Source organism: Puma concolor, chromosome B3 (assembly GCF_028749965.1).
Source record: "Puma concolor isolate L17-30 chromosome B3, mPumCon1.1.hap2, whole genome shotgun sequence".
NCBI classification, from domain to species: domain Eukaryota; kingdom Metazoa; phylum Chordata; class Mammalia; order Carnivora; family Felidae; genus Puma; species Puma concolor.
In genome coordinates, this window is record NC_141672.1 from 43,491,991 (window position 1) to 43,516,685 (window position 24,695).

Below are 24,695 nucleotides of genomic sequence, written 5' to 3' on the forward strand. Positions count from 1 at the left end.
TTATTCACTCTTTGGACTTCTGCTTTCATGAACATTCTGGTGAACCCCAAACCTGATCTTCAGCTTGGGTTTCTCCATATCCAAAATCTTAACTGCCAACAGAAACATCCCCAGGGATATTGTGCAGATACTTTAAACTCCACATAGTCAGAGTAAAATCATTATCATGACCCCAGGAATCTGTTCCTGCTTTCTATATTCTTCTTTTTTCATGGTGCTACCACGTACTCTTATCTCATACTCAGTATCTTCAGCATTGCTCATTCTGGGTTTTAACTTTCATCTCAGGATTTCTGCCACCAGGGCTGTTGTTCTCCAATGCAGAGCAACTCTGTACACAGGACTGAGTTGGGAAAATTCTCAGGCTAAGATAGACCTAAGATGGAACTAAGATAGATCTAATTTATTCTCATACAAAGACACACACACACACACACACACACACACACACACACACACACACACAAAGAGTGGGGGAGAGAAGACATATATACAGAGAGCAACAGTCATATAGACCAACAGACTCAAAGAAGGAGAAAAAAGGGGAAGAAAGAGACAAACCAGAGTGAGAGGCAGAGTTGGAAGGAGACACACATTGAGGCAGAGAGAGGAGGACATTTGTCAGAGAGAGGAGACAAGGAGAAGCAAATAGAGAAAGAGCAAGCCAGAATAACAGATAGGTGAGCTGATACACGTCCCACCCCAATCTGGGTATGCCATTATCTCCAGAAGTTGAAATAGCCCTATCGTGTCCTCTGACATGGCCACACCCCTTCCCAAAGCAACCCACTGGCATACTGAATAGGCATATATTTTAGCCATAAGGGTCTGGGTCCAAATTCCAGCTCAGTCCATTTTTAGCTGTGTGGCTTGCGGCATTTTACTTAAGCTTCATTTTCTTCATTTGTAAAATGGGGATGATAATACCTACCTTGCAAGCTTTTAGTGAAGTGTCCAACAAATCTTAATTATTAGCTCAGACAAACCCTGGGTCTCCTCTTGCTCCCATCCCTTTCCTCTTTAGTGAAAGGGAATTTATGGGTCTCTCTGGGATAAATGTAGCCACTAAAATTTTGTTATTGGAAATAAAGGAAATTACTTTGCAGGCAGTCTGTTAAAAACCAACCATACTTACAATTGATAGGAGACATAGAAATGTTATTTTATCTGCAATTACTTCATTACTCTCTCCCTGTTCACTTTTTTTCCCACTGGATAAGCTAGGAGAGGGCAAATTGCTCTGCCTTGGATGCTACACACGAGAGAACACTAGTGGACGGGAGGGAGAACCTGCCGTTTTTTTTCTTTAACCGAAGTACAGTTGATACGCAATGTTAGTTGGTTTCAGGCGTACAACATAGTGATTTAAGAAGTCTATACTTTATTCTTTTTTTTTTAATTTTAGAGAGAGTAAGTAGGGGAGAGGGGCAGAGGGGGAGAGAGAGAATCTTAAGCAGGCTCCATGCTCAGCACAGAGCCTGACACAGGGCTTGATCCCATGACCCTGGGATCATGACCTGAGTGGAAATCAAGGGTTGGTCGCTCAATGGACTGAGCCACCCAGGTGCCCCTAAATAAAATTTCAAGAAAGAAAACAAACTGGAATCAGTGAGGTTAGAATGAATCTGTAGTTGTGGGCTGAGGAATTATCTGAGTGGAAGGGCCCTAACCTCTTGTGCTCATCTCTGTCAGCAATCCAGCATTAACCTCCATTTGCAAAGGTCTACAGAATTGTCTGGGGCTCTTTTAACTTAAAAGTAGTAAGAAATTGGAGGGTATTATGCTTAGGTCAATAAGTCAGTCAGAGAAAGACAGATAGCATACGTTTTCACTCGTGTAGAACTTGAGGAAACTTAACAGAAGACCATGGGGGAAGGGAAGGGGAAAAAATAGTTTCAAACAGAGAGGGAGGTAAGCCTGTTAGAGACTCTTAAATACAGAGAACAAACTGAAGATTGATGGGAAAGTGGGAGGGGGGAGGGGAAAATGGGTGATGGGTATTGAGGAGGGCACTTGTTGGGATGAGTCCTGGGTGTTATATGTAAACGGTGAATCACGGGAATCTACCCCCAAAACCAGGAGCACACTGTATGTTAGCCAACTGGACAATACATTGTATTAAAATAATAATAAAAATTAAAAAAAAGAAATTATAAATAATTTGGAAAATTCTAAATATTGAGGGAATAAAAGAAAATCACCCATAATTCTATAACCCATTGAGGAATTCATTTAACACTTAGATGTACATTATCCCAATTATATACATAATATTTTTATCCACAAACTTGGGCTTATGTTATATATACCCTATTTTTTTCATTTGTAACGTATCAAGTATTTTTCTTTAAATAATTTAAGTTTTTGTGTAATATACCTCTCTGTAGATATAACCTAAGGTTTTGTTTTCCTGTGAGTATTTCAACCAATTATCTATGGTTGGCTATTAATGTTGTTTACATGTTCTTTTCCACTACAAATAATGTTACAGTAAATAGCATTTAACAAAAATGTTTGTGCATATCACTGATTGTTTAAGATAACTGGAAATTTGGATGAAAAAAATTAAACCTTTAAAAAACTTTTAATATAGATTGCAAATCCCTCCTCACATCTCCAAAAAGTTGTATCAGTTCATACCCCTCTCGTCAGTGTGATGTGTCTCTATTTAAAAAATTGCAGTGTTGATTCTCCTCTTTATAAATCACCTTTTCTTTTTCTGATTTTTTTGTCTTGACTTTGCATTCCCTTATCAATTTTTATTCCTTCAGTTTATTTATTTATTTAGGGAGAGCGTGTGCACACACGTACACAGGAAAGGTGGAGGGAGAGATAGAGAATCTTTTTTTTTAATGTTTATTTTGAGAGAGAGAGAAAGAGAGAGAGAGAGAGAGAGAGATGAACGGGGAAGGGGTAGAGAGAAAGGGAGAGACAGACAACCCCAAGCAGGCTCCACACTGTCAGCACAGTGTGGGTTCTAGAGGGGCTTGAACCCACAAACCATGAGATCATGATCTGAGCCCACATCAAAAGTTGGTTGCTCAACTGACTGACAGGCGCCCCATTCCTTCAGTTTTAAAATGTATAAATGCAAAATTTATTTTGACACTGACTCGAACATTTTATTGAAAACAGTTTACAGAATCCTCATGAAAAAGAGTCATACTTATTCAAAAATTCTGAACTCACTTGAAAGCAATATATATTCACCAAAAGAAGGAAGAAATATTTATTGAGCACCTGAGTGCCCAATACCAGGTGAAAGACTCTTGCAGATGCCTGAGAAGCACAAGACATGACCCTCAGGGGTCTCATGATTTTAGGTGGAGAAATACAACCAAGCTTGCATATTTTAAAGAACAGTCTTTCTCAACCTTTTTAGACCCGTGCCTCCCCGAATACTGTCTCATTATCCTCTATGTATCACCGACCCCAGTAGCCAAGAACATTTGACCAAGCTTTCTTTTTGTAGTTTGTGTCATAAAGAACCAGATCCATTGAATGTGCTCTTTCAAACTCCCTGTATGCAGACACATGTCCTGTTCTGATGTGCCTTCCCTCCCCCAGTGGAGAACTGCTGCCTTAGAGAATTATACAAAGCAGGACTCTGAAATTTACACTAAGAACCTGATATAGAGACAGTTTACTAGTGAGACCTGGCTTGATAAGGCATAAGTTAAACTGTTTCTCTTGACAGCGAACTTCCTATAGTTGAAAAGTCTGTTGGTGCACCAGACCCTGGCTTGATCTGTGCCTCCTTTCCCTCTTCTCCGAGCCGCCCTTACTCTGCCATCCACAGGTAGTCCCATGGCCCTTTTCACCCCTTCCACGAGGTGCTCACTCTTTCCTTTTTCTACCTCGCTCTTATTTTGCTCTTTATATAATATCCAGCCCATTCCCTGATTCCAAGTGTCTCGCTTCAGAGTTGGCACTCTGCCTTGGTCCCAGTAATTGGCTTTCCTGCTCTGTGCCTTACCTCTCCATCCCTGCAGTGTTACTTGTCATTCACTTCTCATAGACCTGATGGCCTGCTCCTTTCCTCACTGGAGTTAGCCAACCCCGCCCCCCCCCCACCGACCCCCATGCCTTTTACTGACCCCAGTGTAGAGCACAGTGCCTGGCCAACACAATGTGCGTAGTAAATATTTGCTGAATGAATAAATGAATTGGAAGCATTCTCATGCTTGAATTTAATTTTATGTTGAGACATGTGGAAATAGTCATGTTTCATTTGTCTTTCTCCCCTCCTGCCCCAGTTTTCTTTTTTTTGTTTTATTACTTCTCTACACCAGGTGCTATACTAGACATGGGGCACTTGTTATTTCTTTTTTTTTTTATTTTTTTTTCAACGTTTTTATTTATTTTTGGGACAGAGAGAGACAGAGCATGAACGGGGGAGGGGCAGAGAGAGAGGGAGACACAGAATCGGAAACAGGCTCCAGGCTCCGAGCCATCAGCCCAGAGCCTGACGCCGGGCTCGAACTCACGAACCGCGAGATCGTGACCTGGCTGAAGTCGGACGCTTAACCGACTGCGCCACCCAGGCGCCCCCTGGCACTTGTTATTTCTGATCTTCACAACAGTCTTGCAAGACAGGGGTTACCATCGTCATTCTACATATGAGGAAACTGAGGGTCCAGGAGGTTCATTAATTTCTCCAGAGTCACTCAGTGAATCAATGGTTGACTTCACTTCTCCATGGAACCACTAACTCTTAGTCCCATTCCTGGGGTTCCTGCCCTTTCTTCTTTTGGCCTTCCCATGACTGATCAAATCCTGATAGTGCACCACTGTCTTTGTCTGAATCCTGCTTGAGACAGAAGGAGTGAGGAGGGAAGGATAAACCCAAGAGGTCTTGCCAAGATCTTGACGTGAGGAATTGAAGCCAGGGACTGAAGGAGATAGAAGAACCCAGGGTATCTCCACATTTTCAACCTGAGAGAGCAGAAGAGTGGTGGTGTCACCAAAATAAATGGGTAGCTAAGAAGTCTTACTCCTTGAGGTTGTTAAATCAGATAGTGGTTGGAATTTCAGTGACTCTGAACTCCCTGGTTAACCGTGAACAAGTCTCTTAGCTTCTTTGAGTCTCTGTTTCCTCATCTTTTCCCTGAGCATAATCTTACCTGAATCTCATGTTTGATATTGGTTTGCTGATCAAATGATGCACTAGATCTGAACCTGCTCGGTAAGGGGTCGGGCCATGTGCGCGTGTCAGCTGGCATCATTACTGTCAGATATGTTATTACTAGAGTCAGACGGTAAATGGAGACACCGACTTCTTGGGTAAAAGCGTGTCTGTATCAGGGGTCAGCAGACTGACCAGTCTAGCCTGTTACCCTATGAGCATTTTTTTATCACCTTTTTAAAAAATGATTTTTGTATCACCTATGAGCAAAGAAACTCTTTTACATTTTATTTTATTTTATTTTTTTAAATTTTTTTTAAAATTTTTAAATTTATTTTTGAGACAGAGAGAGACAGAGCATGAGTACAGAGGGGCAGAGAGAGAGGGAGGCACAGAATCTGAAGCAGGCTCCAGGCTCTGAGCTGTCAGCACAGAGCCTGACGCGGGGCTCGAACTCACAGACTATGAGATCATGACCTGAGCTGAAGTCGGATGCTTAACTGACTGAGCCACCCAGGTGCCCCTTTTACATTTCAATATGGTTGAAAAAATCAAAAGAAAGATATTTGTGACCTATGAAAATTACATGAAATTCAAAGGTCAGTGTCCACAAATAACATTTATTGGAATATAGCCAAACTCATTTATTTATGTACCATCTATGACTGCTTTTACAGGGCCACAGCAGAGTTGAGTAGTTGCAGCCGAGATTGTATGGCCTGCAATGCCTAAAATATTTACTGTTCGATTCTTCACAAGAAAACTTTGCCAATCCCTTGTCTATACTTTTTGGCAGCCGTTTCTAGGCCTGCCACTCTGTGTCTTTCCTTCCTATCTGTTGAAGCTCCTGGAGAGGAAAGGAAATGTAAGGAAATCTTGAAAGGTTTTGTTTATTTATCTGTTTACTAATTTCTTTGATAATATTTGTCTTCTTTTCTCCTTTTTGATGATTTTAAAAAAGAATTTTTATTCAGAGCTGAAATATTATTATAACTTTAAAAGACAGTGAGGATGGGGGACCCTGGGTGGCTCAGTGGGTTGAACATCTGACTCTTGATTTCGTCTCAGGTCATGATCCCGCTGTGGTGGCTCTGAGGCCCTCCAGACTCTGTGCTGAGCAGAGCCTGCTTGGGATTCTCTCCCTGCCCCTCCCCTGCTTGCACTTGTGTGTGTGCTATCTCTCTCTCAAAGTAAACAATAAAATAAAGTTTAAAAATAGGCAGTTAATGGTGAAGAACCCCATTGCTAACTTCAGACTATCCTTAACATGGCCATTCTAACACATGCCTTCATTTTGAGTGATGCCTCCTTCTCTTCTCAGCATGTGTACTTCCAAATGGTTGTAATAGTGGTCTACTAACATTTCCTGCTTGATGTAGTCCTTTTCAGTGGCTTTTATGACTGTTACTTAATTATTGCCTTTTACTTCCTTACTATCTATCTATCTATCTATCTATCTATCTATCTATCTATCTATCTATTTATTTAAGAGAGCATGCACCAGTGAGGGAGAAGGGCAGAGGGAATGAGAGAGAGAGAGAATCCCAAGGAGACTCCACGCAGAGCCTGATGCTGGACTTGCTTCCATGACCCTGGGATCATGACCTGAGCTGAAATCAAGAGTCTGTTGCTCAACTGACTGAGCCACTGAGACCCCCCCCCCCTTTTTTTTAGATTGTTGCTTTTATTTTTTTTTTACAGTCGTTGTGTTATTGTGGAGTGGTACTATTTGCAAGCTATGTATGCTTCAGAAATACTTCCTTTTCTTGCCTTTGGTCAAAATTTCCTTCTTCAGCTGTGAATGCAAATGCTTCTCTCTGGAGCCAGTGCTGAGCAGCCCTAGCCTGCCCACTGCCCCTTCCTACCTTACTTGGACATTGATTCAAGTGCAGAATACCCATTGAGCTTAAAAACTGAGAGATGTGAGGAATAAAGTAAAAGAGAAGATGTCGGATGAGACACAAATTTGATATTTTATTTTATTTTATTTGGTAGTGCATGGGTCAAGGATGAACTTGATATTATAAAGATGATTTCCTGTATCCTTCCCCAGACCTCCCTCTAAAGCATTCGATAGTAATGGCCACCTGGGTGGCTCAGTTGCTTAAGTGTCCAACTTTGGCTCAGGTCATGATTTCACAATTCGTGGGTTCAAGCCCTGCATCAGGCTCTATGCTGACAGCTCGGAGACTGGAGCCTGGAGCCTGCTTTGGATTCTGTGTCTCCTCTCTTTACCCTACCCCACTCACACACACACACTCTCTCTCTCTCTCTCTCAAAAATAAATAAACATGGGGCGCCTGGGTGGCTCTGTGGTTGAGCATCTGACTTCGGCTCAGGTCATGATCTCGCAGTTTGTGAGTTCGAGCCCCGCATCGGGCTCTGTGCAGACAGCTCAGAGCCTGGAGCCTGCTTCAGGTTCTGTCTCCCTCTCTCTCTGCTACATCCCTGCTCATGCTCTGTCTCTCAAAAATGAATAAATGTTAAAAAAAATTTTTTTAAAAAACATTAAAAAATAAGAAAAAATAGTAATAAAAATACATTTAATAAACAAAAATATTCTCTTCATCTAATGATGATATGAAGGATATGGTTATGCTCTCTGTTGCTTTTTTAATTTTATTTTAGAGACAGAGAGAAAGCATGAGGTGGGGAGAGGACAGAGGGAGATAGAATCTTAAGCAGGTTCCATGCTCATCCCCAGAGCCTGACATGGGGCTCAATCCCATGACCCTGGGATCATGACCTGAGTAGAAATCAAGAATCGGATGCTCAACTGACTGAGCCACTCAGGTGCCCCCCTGTTGCAGTTTTAAATAAATGAGAATCAAAACAAGACTATTACTGTCATGTTAATACTGTTGACTCTTTCATAGTATTTCATATAATGAAACCAGTGCATCAAATTAATTCAATACCATGAAATATAAGTTATCAAATTAACTTAACGAAATATAAGTAAAAAGATGGCTATTTACATTTTATTCTCTTATTTTCCCTAGTGAGAAGCTGGATGGAAAAACTAAAAGACAAGGTAAGAGAAGTATTTTCTTTCTTCAGATTTATCTTAAAGGGCACGGCTTTGTCAAATAAAAGATCTCCAGAGTAACTGAGCTTTAATTCATCATTCTGATTCTGGTGACCTACTCAGAGATGCAAGGTCACTTCCAGGTGGCCAGCAAGAAGGAAGACCCTCCTTTTAATTTCCTTCTTGTATAGTGCAGGGGACACCTTATTCTTTGGAGCACCATTCCTTCTTATGAAGGCATCCTGTCGTATGCTCAGCTGAAAAATATCCTTGATATATCAAGGTGGAGTTTCTTCTAGGAATCAGGAGTGTAATCCCATTGTATTTAGCATTTCTTGTCCCAGTGCAAGGCTTTTGTAAGCCTGATCCTCCTGCATAAGGAAGAAAAACCTTGGATTTTTGAAAAACATTTTATTATTATTATTTTTTAAGTTTTTTATTTTTTATTTTTGACGGGGTGGAGGGGCAGAGAGAAAGGGAGACAGAGGATCCAAAGCAGGTTCTGCTCTGACAGACGAGAGCCTGGTGCGGGGCTCTAACTCAAGAACATGAGATCATGACCTGAGCTGAAGTCGGATGCTTAACTGACTGAGCCATCCAGGTGCCCCAAAATTGTGTGATTATATTAATTCTCCTCATTATTATCTTTGTGCTTCTCAGTAAAATTTAGCATGGATGGTTTTTGAGAATGAGGCTATTATGTATTCATAGGTATTAGAAGTGATATTGAAAATTTTAAGCATATTGAGGTTACCGGAGGCCATTTTCATATCTGTAACGGGTCCAGTTGTCTAAGGGAGGTAGGATCAGATGGACCGAGTAGGATTTAGGGGGAAAAAAGCTCAAAGGTTAAGAACTGAACACATTAGTAGGGCTTCTTGTTTTTTTTTTTTTTTTTTTTTTTTCAGGAGAAAATATGATGCAATGAAAAGGAAATAGGCTTTGGTAGATGAATTTAGGAATCCATATATCATTGTTTCTATAGAAAATATCCTTCTGAGTAAAAAAAAAATGCACAAAAAACCCTTAAGAGAATACATTTTTTGCATGCAGTCAGTTTTGAAGTTAGATATTGCAGAATTTCTTACCTGTATCTATAGATAGCTTTGCCATAATTTTTAAAAATCTGTGCAGTTTTATAGAAAGGCCGTATTTTCTATTTCTGTAGAGCCTTCTTGTCTCAAAGGCTTGGCACCTTCTCTTTACTCATTTTCACCAAGAGAAATAATTTTATGTGTGATCCTTAGTTTTCTGGATTGAGTTTTTCCAGCCCTCTCTCTGTTTTCTTCTGTAGTGTTTTTTCAGTATGTCTTAATAAAAAAAAAAAAATAGTTGATATTCTAACCATGTTTGGCTTATTTGAGGTCCTGTTTCTTTATATTTTGACCCTCTTTTGGAGGTACTCACTGTAATCTTTCCCATATCCCCCCTTCCTCTGTGAGTGAAATATTATACACTTACCTGCAGTGTACATTCATATGTCCATACACATATATATGTATATGTATCTTTCTCTCTTTCCCTTCCTTTCTCCCTCACTTCCCCTCTTCACCTATCTAGCTAGCTAGTTAGCTATCATCTATAAAAGTCTCGTGAGTTATTATCTTCAGAAACTGTTTGGTATAACCATTGCCTCTGATGAAAGTCACAGAATCCCTTAACCCTGAAAACTAAATACTTATTTGACTGGCTCTTTGGCCCACCAGGACGTTTTCTCAGTTTCGCTTTATTTAATTTTACCCAATATTGGTATTTCTGTTAGTTGGTTTGGCTCCAGAAAGAATAGTGCTCTAAAAAGTTCTGAATTATTCCTTTTGCTGTTATTATTTTGGATTTCTATATTAGTTAGGATTGAGATCAGCTATGAGTGACAGAGAACCCCACTGACAATGGCTTAACCAAGACGAATTTTGTCTCTTGTTTATGAATCTGGAGGTAGCAGTCAGGGGTTAATGGGAAGCAACACTGTGACAAGGGCTCAAGCTCCTTGTATTTGATGCTCCACTATCTGTGGACATTCATTCCCAAGGTCACCTCATGGTCCTGGATGGCAGTTCCAACTTCGGTAGCTCTATTCTAGCCAGAGGAAGGAGGAGAAGGGAAGGCTAAGGTACCTCCTCCCTCTTAAAAGGGAGGATGGAGGCACTCTCATTCTTAAAATGTGGGGGATAAAGGCTGTGCTCCCCTCTTAAAGATCATGGCCTGGAAGTTGCACCTGCCACTAATGTATTATCTTCTCTCTCTCTCTTTTTTTAAATTTTTAAATCTTTATTTTTGAGAGAGAGAGAGAGAGAGCAAGTGGGGGAGGGGAGGAACAGAGAGAGAGGGAGACACAGAATCCAAAGCAGGCTCCAGGCTCTGAGCTGTCAACACAGAGCCTGACGCGGGGCTTGAACCTGTGAGCCCTGAGATCATGACCTGAGCCAAAATCCGATGCTTAACCGACTGAACCACCCAGGTGCCCCAAATTTATTATCTTCTTAGTGAGAGTTATCACATGGTCATAGCCAGCTAAAGCTGCACAGAAGGCAGGGAGAAGTGATTGTTGCCCAGCCTAAATGGGAGGTTCTGTTGCTCTGATCGAAGAGGTGAATGAGTGTTGAGGGACAGTCCCTATACTCATTCCATCATTGCCTTCTTTCTGGTTATATGTCCAAGTTAGTGATGGTTGTTAGGCAAATCTTAACTTGGCTATATATCTTTTCAGCATCTAAATGTTTCTCAGAATTGGAGAGGCATGACCATTGTAGTGGTATAATAAAGACCAGCTCTGTTGTTGTGTCATCAAGGTCATTCTGTTTCTTTTAGCTTTGGGAAGTAATCTGGAAAATGGATGACCCAAAGTATACTGCATAACACTGATTCTCACTGGCCCCACAGTGTCAGCATCACCTGGGAGCTCGCTAGAAATGCAATTCTTGGGCCCCACCCTACACACACTGAGTCAGAAACTAGGGCCCAACAATCTGTTTTTTTTCAACGTTTATTTATTTTTGGGACAGAGAGAGACAGAGCATGAACGGGGGAGGGGCAGAGAGAGAGGGAGACACAGAATCGGAAACAGGCTCCAGGCTCTGAGCCATCAGCCCAGAGCCTGACGCGGGGCTCGAACTCACGGACCGCGAGATCGTGACCTGGCTGAAGTCGGACGCTTAACCGACTGCGCCACCCAGGCGCCCCCCAACAATCTGTTTTAACAAGTCTTGCAGGTGATTCTGGTACATGCTGAAGTTTGAGAACCACCATTGCAAAGCAATATCAGGGCACTATCTTAATTCAGCAGATTTTAGGCAGTACAGCATATCATTTGTTTTTCTTATACCTTTCTTGAAAACAGATGTTTCTGAATAACTACATTGTCCTAATACTTTCTCATGAAAGTATTTCTCTTTTTACTTTCTCATGAACAAAGCAAAACAAAACAAAATAAACAAAACCAAAACAAACACACACTAAAAACAACTATGACTAGTAATAATTTTAAAAATGTAAAACTTACTCTTTATTTGGAGCTATTTTCAAGTTTACAAAAAAGATACAAGAGTAAATACAAAGAATGCCCCTTTAACTTTTACCCAGATGCACTTGTTTTTATTTTTATTTTTATTTTTATTTTTTTTTTAATGTTTATTTATTTTTGAGACAGAGAGAGACAAAGCATGAATGGGGGAGGGGCAGAGAGAGAGGGAGACACAGAATCGGAAGCAGGCTCCAGGCTCTGAGCCATCAGCCCAGAGCCCGACGCGGGGCTCGAACTCACGAACTGTGAGATCGTGACCTGAGCTGAAGTCGGACGCTCAACCGACTGAGCCACCCAGGCGCCCCTGATGCACTTGTTTTTAATATTTTATCTCATTTGCTGGTCTGTCTCCCCATTTCTGTCTTTTTTTCTGAACCATTTGAGGAAGAGTTGCATATACTATGGTGCTTTGGCCCCAAATACTTTAGTGTGTATTTTCTACACACTAGAGTGGGAATATTCTGTTAGCAAACATAGTACAGTTATCAGCTTGAGTATATTTAGTATTAATACAGTACTTTTTTATCAAATCTGGCATCAGTTTTTTCAACAGACTCAAAATACTTTTCTTTTTTTTTTAAATGTTTATTTATTTTTGAGAGAGAGGGAGAGCACAAGCAGGAAAGAGGCAGAGAGAGAGAGACACACATGGAATTGGAAGCAGACTCCAGGCTCTGAGCAGTCAGCACAGAGCCTGACATGGGGCTCAAACCCATGAGCTGTGAGATCATGACCTGAGCTGAAGTTGCTTAACTGACTAAGCCACCCAGGCACCCTTCTAAATACCTTTCTAAAAGTATTTTTTCTTCTCTAGTAGAGGACCCAGTCTGGGATCATGCAGCACATCTGATTTCCATGATTTGTTAGTTTCCTATAGTCTGGAATATTTTTTATAGCCATCTTTTGTCTTTCACGACACTGATGTTTAAAAGAATATAGACCTTTTTTTTTTAATGTTTATTTATTTATTTTTGAGAGAGAGAGTGTGAGCCGGGGAAGGGTAGAGAGAGAGAGAGGAAGACAGGAATCTGAAGCAGGCTCTGTGCTGTCCATGCAGATGCGGGGCTCGAACCCACAAACTGTGAGATAATGACCTAAGCGGAAATCAAGAGCTGGACGCTTAACCGATTGAGCTGCCCAGGTGCCCCAAAAGAATATAGACCTCTTTAAAACAATATCACAGGGGCGCCTGGGTGACTTCTAAGCGGCCGACTTTGGCTCAGGTCATGATCTCACGGTCCGTGAGTTCGAGCCCCACGTTGGGCTCTGTGCTGACAGCTCAGAGCCTGGAGCCTGTTTCGGATTCTGTCTCCCTCTCTCTGACCCTCCCCTAGTTCATGCTCTGTCTCTCTCTGTCTCAAAAATAAATAAACGTTAAAAAAAAAACAATATCACAGTCTTCATTTTAGGTTTATTGGGTGTTTTCTCATGATTAAACTCAATTTATGCATTCTCAGCTGGAATATACGCAGGTTCAGCCGTGTCCTTCTTAGGGTGTTACATGTGGAGGTTCATGTACATACAGTGCTTTTGAACAAATAAGAGGTAAGGGGCAGGATTTAGAACTTAAAAAATATGTACATGTTTCTTACTTGTTTTCATTTGTGCAGGAAACAAGTCATGGGTGATTTAAGAAGAGCTTTTTCTCCGTTAGTCAGTTTTTAAAGAGGAACGGTTAAAATATACTTGAAGAGGGGCGCCTGGGTGGCGCAGTCGGTTAAGCGTCTGACTTCAGCCAGGTCACGATCTCGCGGTCCGTGAGTTCGAGCCCTGCGTCAGGCTCTGGGCTGATGGCTCAGAGCCTGGAGCCTGTTTCCGATTCTGTGTCTCCCTCTCTCTCTGCCCTTCCCCTGTTCATGCTCTGTCTCTCTCTGTCCCAAAAATAAATAAACGTTGAAAAAAAAATTAAAAAAAAATATACTTGAAGAGGAGAAGTTACTTTGATCCCATCTTGTAATTGTAATTTCAAAGCACAGTCAGTTATCTCTCTCTCTCTCTCTCTCCCTCCCTCCCTCTCTCTCTCTCTCTCTCTCCCTCCCTCTCTCTCTCTCTCTCACACACACACACACACACACACACACACACACACACACACACACACGAGGGGACAAAAGAGAGGAAAGAGGGAGATACGAATTAAGTTTTGGTGAAATCTAGATGATTTAAAGCTCTAGAAACAAGAAGTCTAAATGTATAAATACCAAGTGTGGGAAAGAGTGACACTTTTTGGAATCTTCGTGCTATTGGGGTGAAGTTACATAGTACAAGGAGATCCACACAGAGAGTGGTCATGCTGAGTTTCCAAAAGCTCAAACATCATCCTTTGAATGTACATCATCCTCTTTAGAGTCTAATCTATGGGACTTAAATGATCATTTTTCGATATGTACATACGTTTCCATGCACTGGGAATGGTGGTTTTAAAACAATATACTCACACTTCTTGTGAGAGTACCAAAACTTTGCTCTTGTCCGGTGTTTTCCCACATGGAAAATTACAGTTTTTATAAGCCTTAAGTAGATCTGGAAGAACTTTAGAAAAAGTTTGGGTTTCTGCAAAGCATGTTAATTTGTTGAAAAGTGACTGGGCATTGTTTCTTGGGGAAAAACACTTAGTATGCTGATGAACAATGCTATTGTTCTCAAATTAATGGAAAAATTTCCATATTCTGCTCTAACACAAGAGTCTGGAAAACAGAACCAGTGGTTGAGCCGGCTGTGTGCAGGAGGGAGCTGAGTTTTATAAGGTCGTGTGTATTCCTTTGATTTACTTTTGGAAATGTTGGGAAAGCTTCACAGTCTGCATACTTCATCACTTTTTAGAAAACTTGTATTCTCTGTCCCTCTCTGATTTTGTCTCATTCTGAAAGGTACTAGAAATAGTTTGAGCTATAATAGAAATTTTAGAAATAGTCAAATAAATGAACAGACTCATGGGTCCCCTCCCCCAAATAATGCCTATCTAAAGTTCAAAAATTTAAAATTTTTTTACGTATTCTGTCTGGGGGGGCCGCTAGAAGGGGCCTTCTTGGAAGGCAAACCAGTATCCTGTTTTTCTATGAAAGCGCTCTAGGTAGGTTACATAATGCTTATTAGGCCAATACATATTGACCAAAATGCAGGGAGCGCGTTTAGTATGATGGCCTTACCCTGAGCTTGGGAAGATCCTCAGCTACTCACCCAAGCCCAGGGATGTGTGAACATCACGCTGCTCTCTTATGAGCAACTTATTCATAGTGACACCTCGGGGACGTTGGAGACACTTCAGATACCAGATACCTCCAGGCTCTTTAGAACGTGTCAGTGTTGTTGGCAGTGATCTTTGTACCCTGCTCTGCCACTTTCTTTCTTTGAGTCTGGAGATGCTCAGAATTTCCTCTCAAGCCCCAACTTTGGTCTTGTCCCCTGGCAGATTTTTCCTTTCATATGAATCCCACTTTACGCGCATGCCCTCTCCTCTCCTTGTCTTTCCTGTCTGCGCCCCAACATCTGGCATCCTCCGTCTTCCGTCTTTTACTGTAATGCAGCTGAGATTGTGAGAGAGAAGACCACCAATGTTGAGGCCCTCCCTTTGCCCCCCAAGAAGCACAATATTCCAGCGGGCACTTCAGCCCCCTTGGAGCTTGTCTCAGGCTGATATTTCCAATTTATAGCATTTTAATAGTCCTGGCGTTCTGAGAAGCTTACTTCATCCATCTCTAATACAAATTATATTTCTGCCACCAAAACCTGATGTTGATAAATGTTCATAAGGACATGGCTGGTGCTGCCACTAGGTCTGGGTGATTTATTTCAATACTTCTACTAAATACTTGAACTCTCCAAAAATAGTCCTACCTTTCTCTCTGTTGCCTTCTCCCTAAAAATACCTTTATTCTAGGTGCTATTTTATAGCAAGGCAGGTGGGAGAATTCCAGGTGTTGTTTAAGAACCTGGTGCCATCCAGCAAAAGTGAGAAACCCAGGGCAGTGGTCCATTCAGCATCCTGATGCATGTTTCCTTTTCTGTGCAGGCTGGCTACATGTCTGGGATGCTGGTTCCTGTAGGGGTTGGGATAGCTGGAGCCTTGTTCATCTTGGGAGCACTGTACAGCATTAAGGTTATGAATCGGCGAAGGAGAAACGGCTTCAAAAGGCATAAAAGAAAGGTATGGAACCAACAAGAGCAAAACCTAATCAGTTGCAGAACATTCTTCGCTTTTCTAATTTGCTTAATAAAGCACATGGGGCTTAATGATGCATGAATGGTATTGACATGCCCAGTGGTTTGGATTAGCTGCGGCAGCTGCTGCTTCGTGTGTTAGTGTGTCTTTTAAAGGGGCCTGTTTCTCAGTTTTGCTCTGCAGCAGAAAGGGTTTAATGCTTTTCTGTTTTCTTTCTCCAGCAGAGAGAATTCAACAGCATGCAAGATCGAGTAATGCTCTTAGCCGACAGCTCTGAAGATGAATTTTGAATTGGATGGGAGTTTAATTGGGATATTCGACTGTGTTATCATTTTATTTTTTATTTCGGGGCAAAAAAAAGAACAGCATCCTGCAACATCACTACGGTCAGGCCATCAGTCTTACTATCTTCTGGGCAGTAGATTTTTCTTGTACTGAGCTGAAAAGGCATGCTGTATACTTAATGTAATAGTCAGTGTTTGTTTTTCTTCTGTAGTGAATTTCCCACAACCGTAGGCTACAACTCATCAATATGCAGCGCTCATGTCGCTCACCAGGAGTTGCTAGGTAAATAATTTGTATTTTTCCAAAGGGCCTTTGCCTTGGTTTACCTGCACTAAGTATAACGATTATTGCTGCCAAGGTATGTTGGCTCTGAAATAGAAATCTTAACAAAGAATAACTTGTGATGACTGCATTCTGCCTACTTGAAGCTATAGGCTTCTGGGCCACAGTACATCCTACATTTGCATCAAGACTAGCAGCAAGTTAGAATGAAATCTTTTTGTTGTTGTCAAGAAGATCTCTCGGCACATTAGGATTGTGTCTAGATTTGTATGTACCTTGCATTATATACTCCAGTCTCCCAGTTTTATTATTTTTCATCTTCTGTTTTTATTCTCTTTCTTGGCAGGAAAAAAGCGCACCAGAAATAATACATTAAGTTGACTCTCAGTCTTAATGCAAACTTGTTTTCTTAAAGAGTGCGATTGAGCCCAACAGACCTATCAGTAGATTCTTACATGTCTTTCATTAAGAGATGTTCTTTTTTGTGTGTCATTTGACTTTGCAAGAAGAAATGAGGAAGAAATCAGGACGAAAATGAGGGTTGGTAAGCTCTCAGAGCATTTATCTCTGCCATTTGGCTCTGTGCTTGTGTGGCCACTATTGTGAATTATTCAGAGTGCTGCTTTTCTACTTCTGAGGTCCTGGCTACGCAATGATTGGGCCAGCACTGGTTCTTGCTTGGCTTTATTAGACAACAGACATCCTGTGGTGGATGCAGGCTCATTGGCCAGAGTCCTGGCACATGATGGAGCTTATGAAAACCCAGCCTCTCTCAGGGCATCCTCTTCCGGGGATGTTGCCCTATGTTAGATCATTTCTCATTTCTTTTGCAATGTAATTCCTTGCCCTATCTTTTGGATCTGGGTATTTGGGACTTCTTGAAGTCAAGTTTTTAGGGATAGACTTGGCTCGTTTGCATGGGGGAATAAAGGTTACCACTAACACTGTCCTTAGTGCCTGACACATAGAGAATCTGTTCACGTTTATTGGAGCCTGCTGTGCCGCATTCGAGGCAAGTTGCAGTTATTCCTCACAGCTACTGTATGACATAGGACATATGTTATGACTTAGGATGTATGTTTTTATTCTCCCCGTTGACTAAAGACAGAACTGAAGCAGAGAAGTGAAATGATAATCCAAAATTATGCCCAGGAACAATCAGGACAAGAGCCCACTTGGACTCAAAACTGTGCACCCCTCTCATCAATTCAGTGCCTTTCCACATACTTTGCAGGAAGCAGTGACGTTTCAGAGTCTTTTAAAAACCAAGATTCTAAGGAAATACAGGAGACCCTTGAACAACATGGGATTGAACTGCACGGGTCCACTTATACGTGAATTTTTCAATACAGTACTATAAATGTATTTTCTTTTTCTTACGATTTTCTTAACATTTTCTTTTCTATAGCTTACTGATTGTAAGAACACAGTATGTAAAGCATATAATATGCAAATTATATGTTAGTTAGCTGTTTATGTTATCACTAAGGCTTCTCATCAATAGTAGGCTGTTAGTAAGGTTTTTGGGGAGTCAAAAGTTATACTTAGATTTTCCTTTAAAAATTTTTTTTTAATGTTTAATTTTGAGAGAAAGAAACAGAAAGCAAGTGGGAGAGGGGCAGAGAGAAGGGAGAGAGAATCACAAGCAGGCTCTGAGCTGTCAGCACAGAACCTGATGTGGGGCTCGAACCCATGAACCGCAAGATCATGACCTGAGTCTAAGTCCAACACTCAACCCACTGAGCCACCCAGGCACACAGTTAGATTTTCAACTGTGCAGCGGGGGGGGGGGTTGGCACTGTGAACCCCTGTGTTGTTCAAGGGTCAGCTGTATGTAGTTGGTTGGCCAAGGAACATTTCACATGAATTTCTGTCTTTGTGAAATGAACAATGCCTTACTAACTTCCTTCTTATTCACACACGGTCTCTTCCTCTCCCACCTCAGCTATTTCTTTTACAACCACATAGATTTACTATCACCTTAGAGAACTAATAGAAAAAACTTTCTAGAATCCATTGTTGAATGATAGCTAGCATGCAAGAATGTTTTCATCAAATAATTTCTTTCTTTTCTTTCTTTCTTTTTTTTTTTGCAAGAGATGTAAGCAAATGTGTGAAGTTGGTCAAGAAAATGAGAAGCTAAAATACAGTTAGAGGTTAACAATTGACAAATAAGCTCAAAGTCGGGTTTTAAAAATAAAATTCAGCGTCATGACACTCATAAGTAATTTGTAATTTCAAGAGCAGAGACATCCTGATACTGCATAGGGTATGTTTGTCTTTTCTAAGAGCGGCCCCTTGCTGTAAGGGTTCCTAAGGTTAGGAGGAGGATGGGCATGATTGTTTTCTTAACAAGCTATTTATAGTGAACACACAATAAACCATTTCATTCAGCAATACCTGGGCAATGCTAATGGCTATCAATGCCTCAGGCTACTCTTAATCTATAGTTTTCACTAGACCATGGCTAGTAGGTTGAACTTTCAAACTGTAGAATAATAAGGTCACAAATAACAGACACATATTTTCATTTTTTCCAGAAGGCCATGGGGATGATATGTATGTGCATTTAGGCTAAGCAGAAATGTCTCCGCAGGCCTTTTTTGGGAAGGTGACTGTTAAGAGACAAAGAGATGACTTAGATCACAGTAGATTTCTGTATGAACCCATTTCACCACCTGGGTTGTGTGAAGGTTCTGTAGATGGCTCAACTGCTGTGCTTATCTTGGCCACTTTCCTCACTGTCAGTGGCTGTGGCACAATGATGTTGAGTAGTTAGCTGAAATTATTGAGAGGTTGTTTATCAGAATTTTCAGAAAAGGTTGTCTTGTTCTAAACAAAACCCGAGATTGGGGTGTTGCCACCAGAGGGGGTGCTGGCTAGTGGTTATACTATAGTCCAGATTAAAAGTAGTAAATCAGGCACTGATAGGTTTACCTAACATAAGTGATTGATATGCTTATATTTGCACATTAAAAATAAAAAGGCAAATCTTTATTCTAACAACGAACCTTAAAACATTTAGCAGCAAAATAAATAAAGCTGTCTGGTGGGGGGTGCGTGATAGCTGCAAGCTTCAGTTGCTAACACCTTCCCCTCTGAGCTGTATTCATCTTCTCAGAACTGCAGCTGTCCCACTGCAGGGGCAGGGATTGTATCTTATTCTCAGAGGGAGAGGCAGTGTTTCCCAAACTCTGGCTCCTAGGAATCACCTGGGAGATGTGTTCAACACAACAGATTCCAAGGCCCTGCCCCAGACCCATTGAATCAGTATCTCCAAGGGAGGAGTTTGGGACTCTTGTACCCAGGCAAGTTAGAGAATAGAGTTAGGAGGGCATCTATCCAGAGAACAGCTTCCTTAGTAAAGAGATGAGGGAGAGCAGGTCCCATGGGGAAGAAACGCCCTAGTCAGCTATCCAATAAATCACACCTGCTGTTGTGGAGAATGGAAAACAAAAGGAAAAAGAAAAGGGTAGAAGCTTCTAGAACGAATAGAATGATGGGTCAGAGAGAAAAGGTCTCCTCCTATGTCCCTGATGTCTTTTTCTCTAATCAGAAGGTAGTACTTTTCTTTTACACCTCTTCAGATTTTCCTCGCCCATTAGCTGCTTCTTTCAGTAGCTGCTAGTTTAATTTATATGCAATATTTGGAGTTAATTAGTATCCCAGGGAAACAGATTCCCTTAGTAATGCTTTAGCCCTGGCTTCAGCTCATAAACTGCCTCAGATACAGTCTTCCAGAAACATTTTCTTAAAGTACCTGTATCTCTTACATAGGTCAATAATGTTGTGGGGAAATTGTTAAAGCACAGTTTTAGGACATATTTAAAGTAGTTTTAGCTTGGCCAGTCACAGCCGATTCTTTATTTCATTATTATTATTTTTTTTAAAGCTAAGACTTAAATGTTACAGAGACATCAGAAAATAATATAGAGCCATATAGAACATTCTGAATGCCTGGTGCTTTTCTCCACGTTCCTCCAGATATCTCTTTCATGTGGAAGTCCAAGTGAAATATCCAATTTCTGTGGATATGAATAATCAATGTTTCTACCAGCTGCCAAAAAAGTAGCTTTTGGGAATAAGATATATCATGTGGCTGAAGTTTATAGCTATGTGCCCTTTTGGCAAGGTAGGCTTTGTTATGATTACAGGGAAATCTGTGAAAGAAATCTCTACTTTTAAGGGTATGTGAATGTATGGTGACAAGGAAAGAAGTGTGGGTAGAAGAAGATGCAAGAAAAGTCACGATGCAACGGAAACGTAAACATGGCACAAAACACTGGAATGTGCTAGAGGAGGCCAGAGCTCCATCGAATGGACCAATGCTTGGAAAAATGATACAGACAAGTAAGGAGAAAAAGGCAAGTGAGTTAGGCCATCGGCAGGGGAAGGCGCTATAAATCTAAATTTGCTTCCATTGTTTCCATCAAAGAAAATTATCCTACACTAGGTAGAAAGGACATGAGTGGGAGGGAATTGAAACCCAAGATCAATGAGGAGACAAAAGGAGCTTGGTTACTTTAAGTAATCTCAGTTAAATATCTTTCTTAATTAAACAAAGTTCAAATAACTGTATATAAATCTATAGGAATAGGAAACAATTTGAAAGCAAAATAATGGTGTTGACCAAATAAAAGCCCCTTATTTGTATGTTTAGCATCCCCCATAGGACACAGACCTTTTTGGGATCTATTTACTCCATAATTACCAATTTTGGCAGTCAAAAATAGCTGGAAACATAATTCTGTCGCTTAAGTTCTACATTCAGCAAAAATAATCTGCATTTATTTTGTAAGCCACTGTTAGCTATACAAATGCATTGGGATTACCCTATTTTGGGTAACTGATACATCTAACTTGCTGTTAATTAGCCTAAATTATTATGTGTATATAGGATAAAGGAGAGGAAAGAAAGGAGGAAGAAAGAAAGAAAAAAGAAAGACATTTCCTCCAGATAACAGCAGCCAAAGTGCAAAGAAACAAATCCTATACTCCTCTCTTCTAGTATGCCTAAATACAGAAAACAATATTGGGGTAAAACACACACACACACACACACACACACACACAAACTCTCAAATCTTCCATTTAGTAAAGCAAAGGTCTTACTTTCCATTCTCAAGAAGCAACAGGAAAAATAATACAAATAATAACCATTAATAATTTGTAATATGGACTAGTATACATTCTTACCCTAAGACAGCAGTCTCCAGATCTGAAGTTTAAGACTGATTTTGTTGAGAGGTGTAACCTTTTGTGGGATAACGATGGAGGAACTGAGGAGAATTAACTACTGGGAGAAAAATCCAATTTTTCCCTTCAATGCTTATAGATAGGGGAACAGAGTACAAACAGAATGGAAGGCGAATGGGTGCTCACTTGGCTTCTTTTATTACCTCTGAGGCTGGGAGGTCACTTGCTCTGGTCTTAAAAGACTGAACCTGGTATCAGGTTAGGACACTGGGGTTTATATTAACCAATGTACTGTACATCTCCATGTTTTCTTCCTAATTCACAGTGTAAGAAAGGATGGAACCAATAGCATTTGAAACATTTCTCCAATTTTATGCCTCACAGAGTTTGTGTACTTTCAGGGGTCTTCATGATCAAACAGACCAAAATGTACACTTAGGAAAGTATAAATCCAGTCTTCCAAAAAAAAGGAAGATGTTTGGATACAAGATGCTTCAAGCCTTTCTCTTCCAAAAAAGAATTTTGGCACAAAATCTCCAATGATCAGTTTCTCTCGTTTGCTTCTTTGTGTAAGAGATAAGGAGAGGAAATCTGAAATGGTTCTGTAGTTGGACAAATCAAATCCCAAAAGTCAAGGGACAGAGGGTGGTTAGAGATTGAGTAAATGGGCCGTTTTATCACAGGGGCAGGATGGGACCCCCCCCCCCCCCCCAAAAAGGAGCATCTAACCCTGCCAAGATTGGGGATGTTTCTCCAGAGCTGGTAGCATCAAACCTGAAACCAGAGGGATGAGTCAGGGTTAGTCAGGTGAAGAGGGGGATGGGATGGGTCTTCCAGCCAGGGGAACCTCATGTGCAGAAGCCAGCAGTGAGAGATCATGGAAAATTCAGCAGGGAGAGATCAAGGAGTTAGTATGACTGGAGTGCTGGATATACTGGGGAGGTGAGGGTTGGGGTTGGGGTAGGGGGTGGAAAGTGGCAATGAGAAATAGGCGGCTGATCCTAAAGAGTCTGCTAGGTCATGTCAAGGAATTAGGACTTCATATTGAGGGTGTTCCTAGATGTCATGGAAAGATCTTATGCTGAGAAGTGTTAAGATCAGGGCTGAGTTCATGGATTGGCAAAGTTAGAGTCGGGGACACCAGTCAGGGGCTGGTGCAGCAATGCAGGTGAGAGGTGACTGTGGCCTGGACCAAGGCTGCAGGAGTGAATGGAAGGGAAGGATGGTTCCAGGAGGGGTTTAGGGCAGGGAAACAGGACTCAGGGGTTGGCTAGAAGTGCAGATGGGGGAAAAGACAGTGGTTAAAGCTGACCAGGGTCATGACACTTTTGAGGCTCTCCAGATATTGTGGAGTCTAGTGTCCTGGCTTCTGAAGGACTGACTTTATGTTATTCCAGCACAGCTCACCTGAAAAAAAACAAATACAAACAAAAAAAACCTTACATGTCTGCCAGAAATGTGTAGGCAACTTTAACTTTCTACATAATGTATGTGAGTGTGTGTTCATTCTCTGTAACTTAATAGTAGGTTCCAAAGAAAAACTTTAAATTTAATAAAACTTAAATGGAACATCTGGCGAAAACCCTCCAAATACCGTTAAATGATTATATGACTTTGGTTGAGCCCAGGTATGAATTACTATCTGAGCTCTGATTGCCTCTCTCACTTTGAGAAGACTGGTAAGTTTCTTATTTTTTCGATGAGACCCAAAGCTCTGGATCTTGTAGGGTTTTTGGGGTTCTTTTTTTGTTGTTGTAATTTGTAAGAACCAACTTGATACATTGTATGTCTATAGGATTACTTTCTCATTTCTTTTTCAGTTTTATTGAGAGAGTTGGCATACAGCTCTGTGTAAGTTTAAGATGTATATCGTGTAATGACTTGACATGTGTATTGTGACATGATTAGCACAGGAAGTTTGGCTAACAGCTATCTCCTCACATAGTTACAAAAATGTTTCTTCCTTGTGATGAGAACTTCTAGGATCTTCTCTTAGCAACTTTGAAGTACACCACATCGTCATGGTGTACTCATTTATCTTGTGACCGGAAGTTTGTACCTTTTGACCACCTTCTTCCAATTTTCCCACACAACCTAGCCCACTCCCCAGGATCTTGTTTTCTTGAAAACAAATCCAGGAGGCTTCTCTCAAGGCTGTTCTGCATGAGGATGAGGTCAGGGTTTGGGTGTGCAGCTACGAAGCCATGCAGGCTCCATCGCCCAGCGCTGAGTGGTATCTGCGAACTTTTGACAGTTGTCATGGCTGATCATCAAGTGGTTAATCTTCCTTAGCATATGAAAAATAAAGCAGGTTTTCCACGGTTGCCATGTCAACACAAGGCTGGATTCTGGAGGGCTCAGGGCAACAATGTAGGTTTGAGGAAATGCAGAAAAGCATGAGAAGAATATAATTATTACTCAGTCTCACTCCCTGGAAATAACCATTGTGAACATTTTGGTCTGTGTATTTCTAATCTTTTTCTCTGTGTATTTATGATATGTTCTATATACATGCTTTTATTTGTACACAAAATCAGGATTATCATTTTACTTGCTGTCTTGTTACCTCCCCATAGCTACAATTTTTCATGGTTGTTTAAAAGGAATAAAGGGAAAGAAAAGAGCTTGTGAATATCCTGAGGTTGTATTTGAATGAAGAAGCTGTTTTTTTCTCATTAAGATTTACTTGCTATTTGATTGTCTGTGACCGCCCAGTTACCTCAAGACACTTACGTATGATATAAATGATACCAGAGTTGAAAGGGGAAAAGTCTCCTCAGACACAATGCCCATGGGCAAATGTCCTATCCCTGTGCTCTGAGGGATTAGAGACCTTCCCCCCCCCACACTCTCTTTTTCTTTAAAAATGTTTATTTATTTTTGCAAGAGAGAGCACTAGCAGGGGAGATGCAGAGAGAGAGTGGGACAGAGGATCCGAAGCGGGCTCCATGCTGACATGGGGCCCCTGATGTAGGGCTCGAACTCACAAACCATGAGATCATGACCTGAGTGGAAGTTGGATGGTTAACTGACTGAGCCACCCAGGCTCCTGAGACCTGCCTCTCTCTGTCTTTGCTGTCAAGGCAAAGGTTGTAAA

At 41.0% G+C, this 24,695-nt stretch overlaps 1 protein-coding gene across 1 annotated transcript in view; it reads left to right on the forward strand.

Annotated features, from left to right (window-relative positions):
* The window catches only part of ARMH4 (armadillo like helical domain containing 4), a 134,811-nt gene extending 110,581 nt beyond the window's left edge, over window positions 1-24,230 (forward strand). The window contains exons 6-8 of the mRNA XM_086709655.1: window positions 8,128-8,159; window positions 15,686-15,820; window positions 16,057-24,230. Of these exons, the coding sequence (XP_086565781.1) occupies window positions 8,128-8,159; window positions 15,686-15,820; window positions 16,057-16,125 (236 nt within the window). The 3' untranslated portion in view covers window positions 16,126-24,230. The remainder of the gene's footprint in view (window positions 1-8,127; window positions 8,160-15,685; window positions 15,821-16,056) is intronic.
* The last annotated feature ends 465 nt before the right edge of the window (window positions 24,231-24,695 follow it).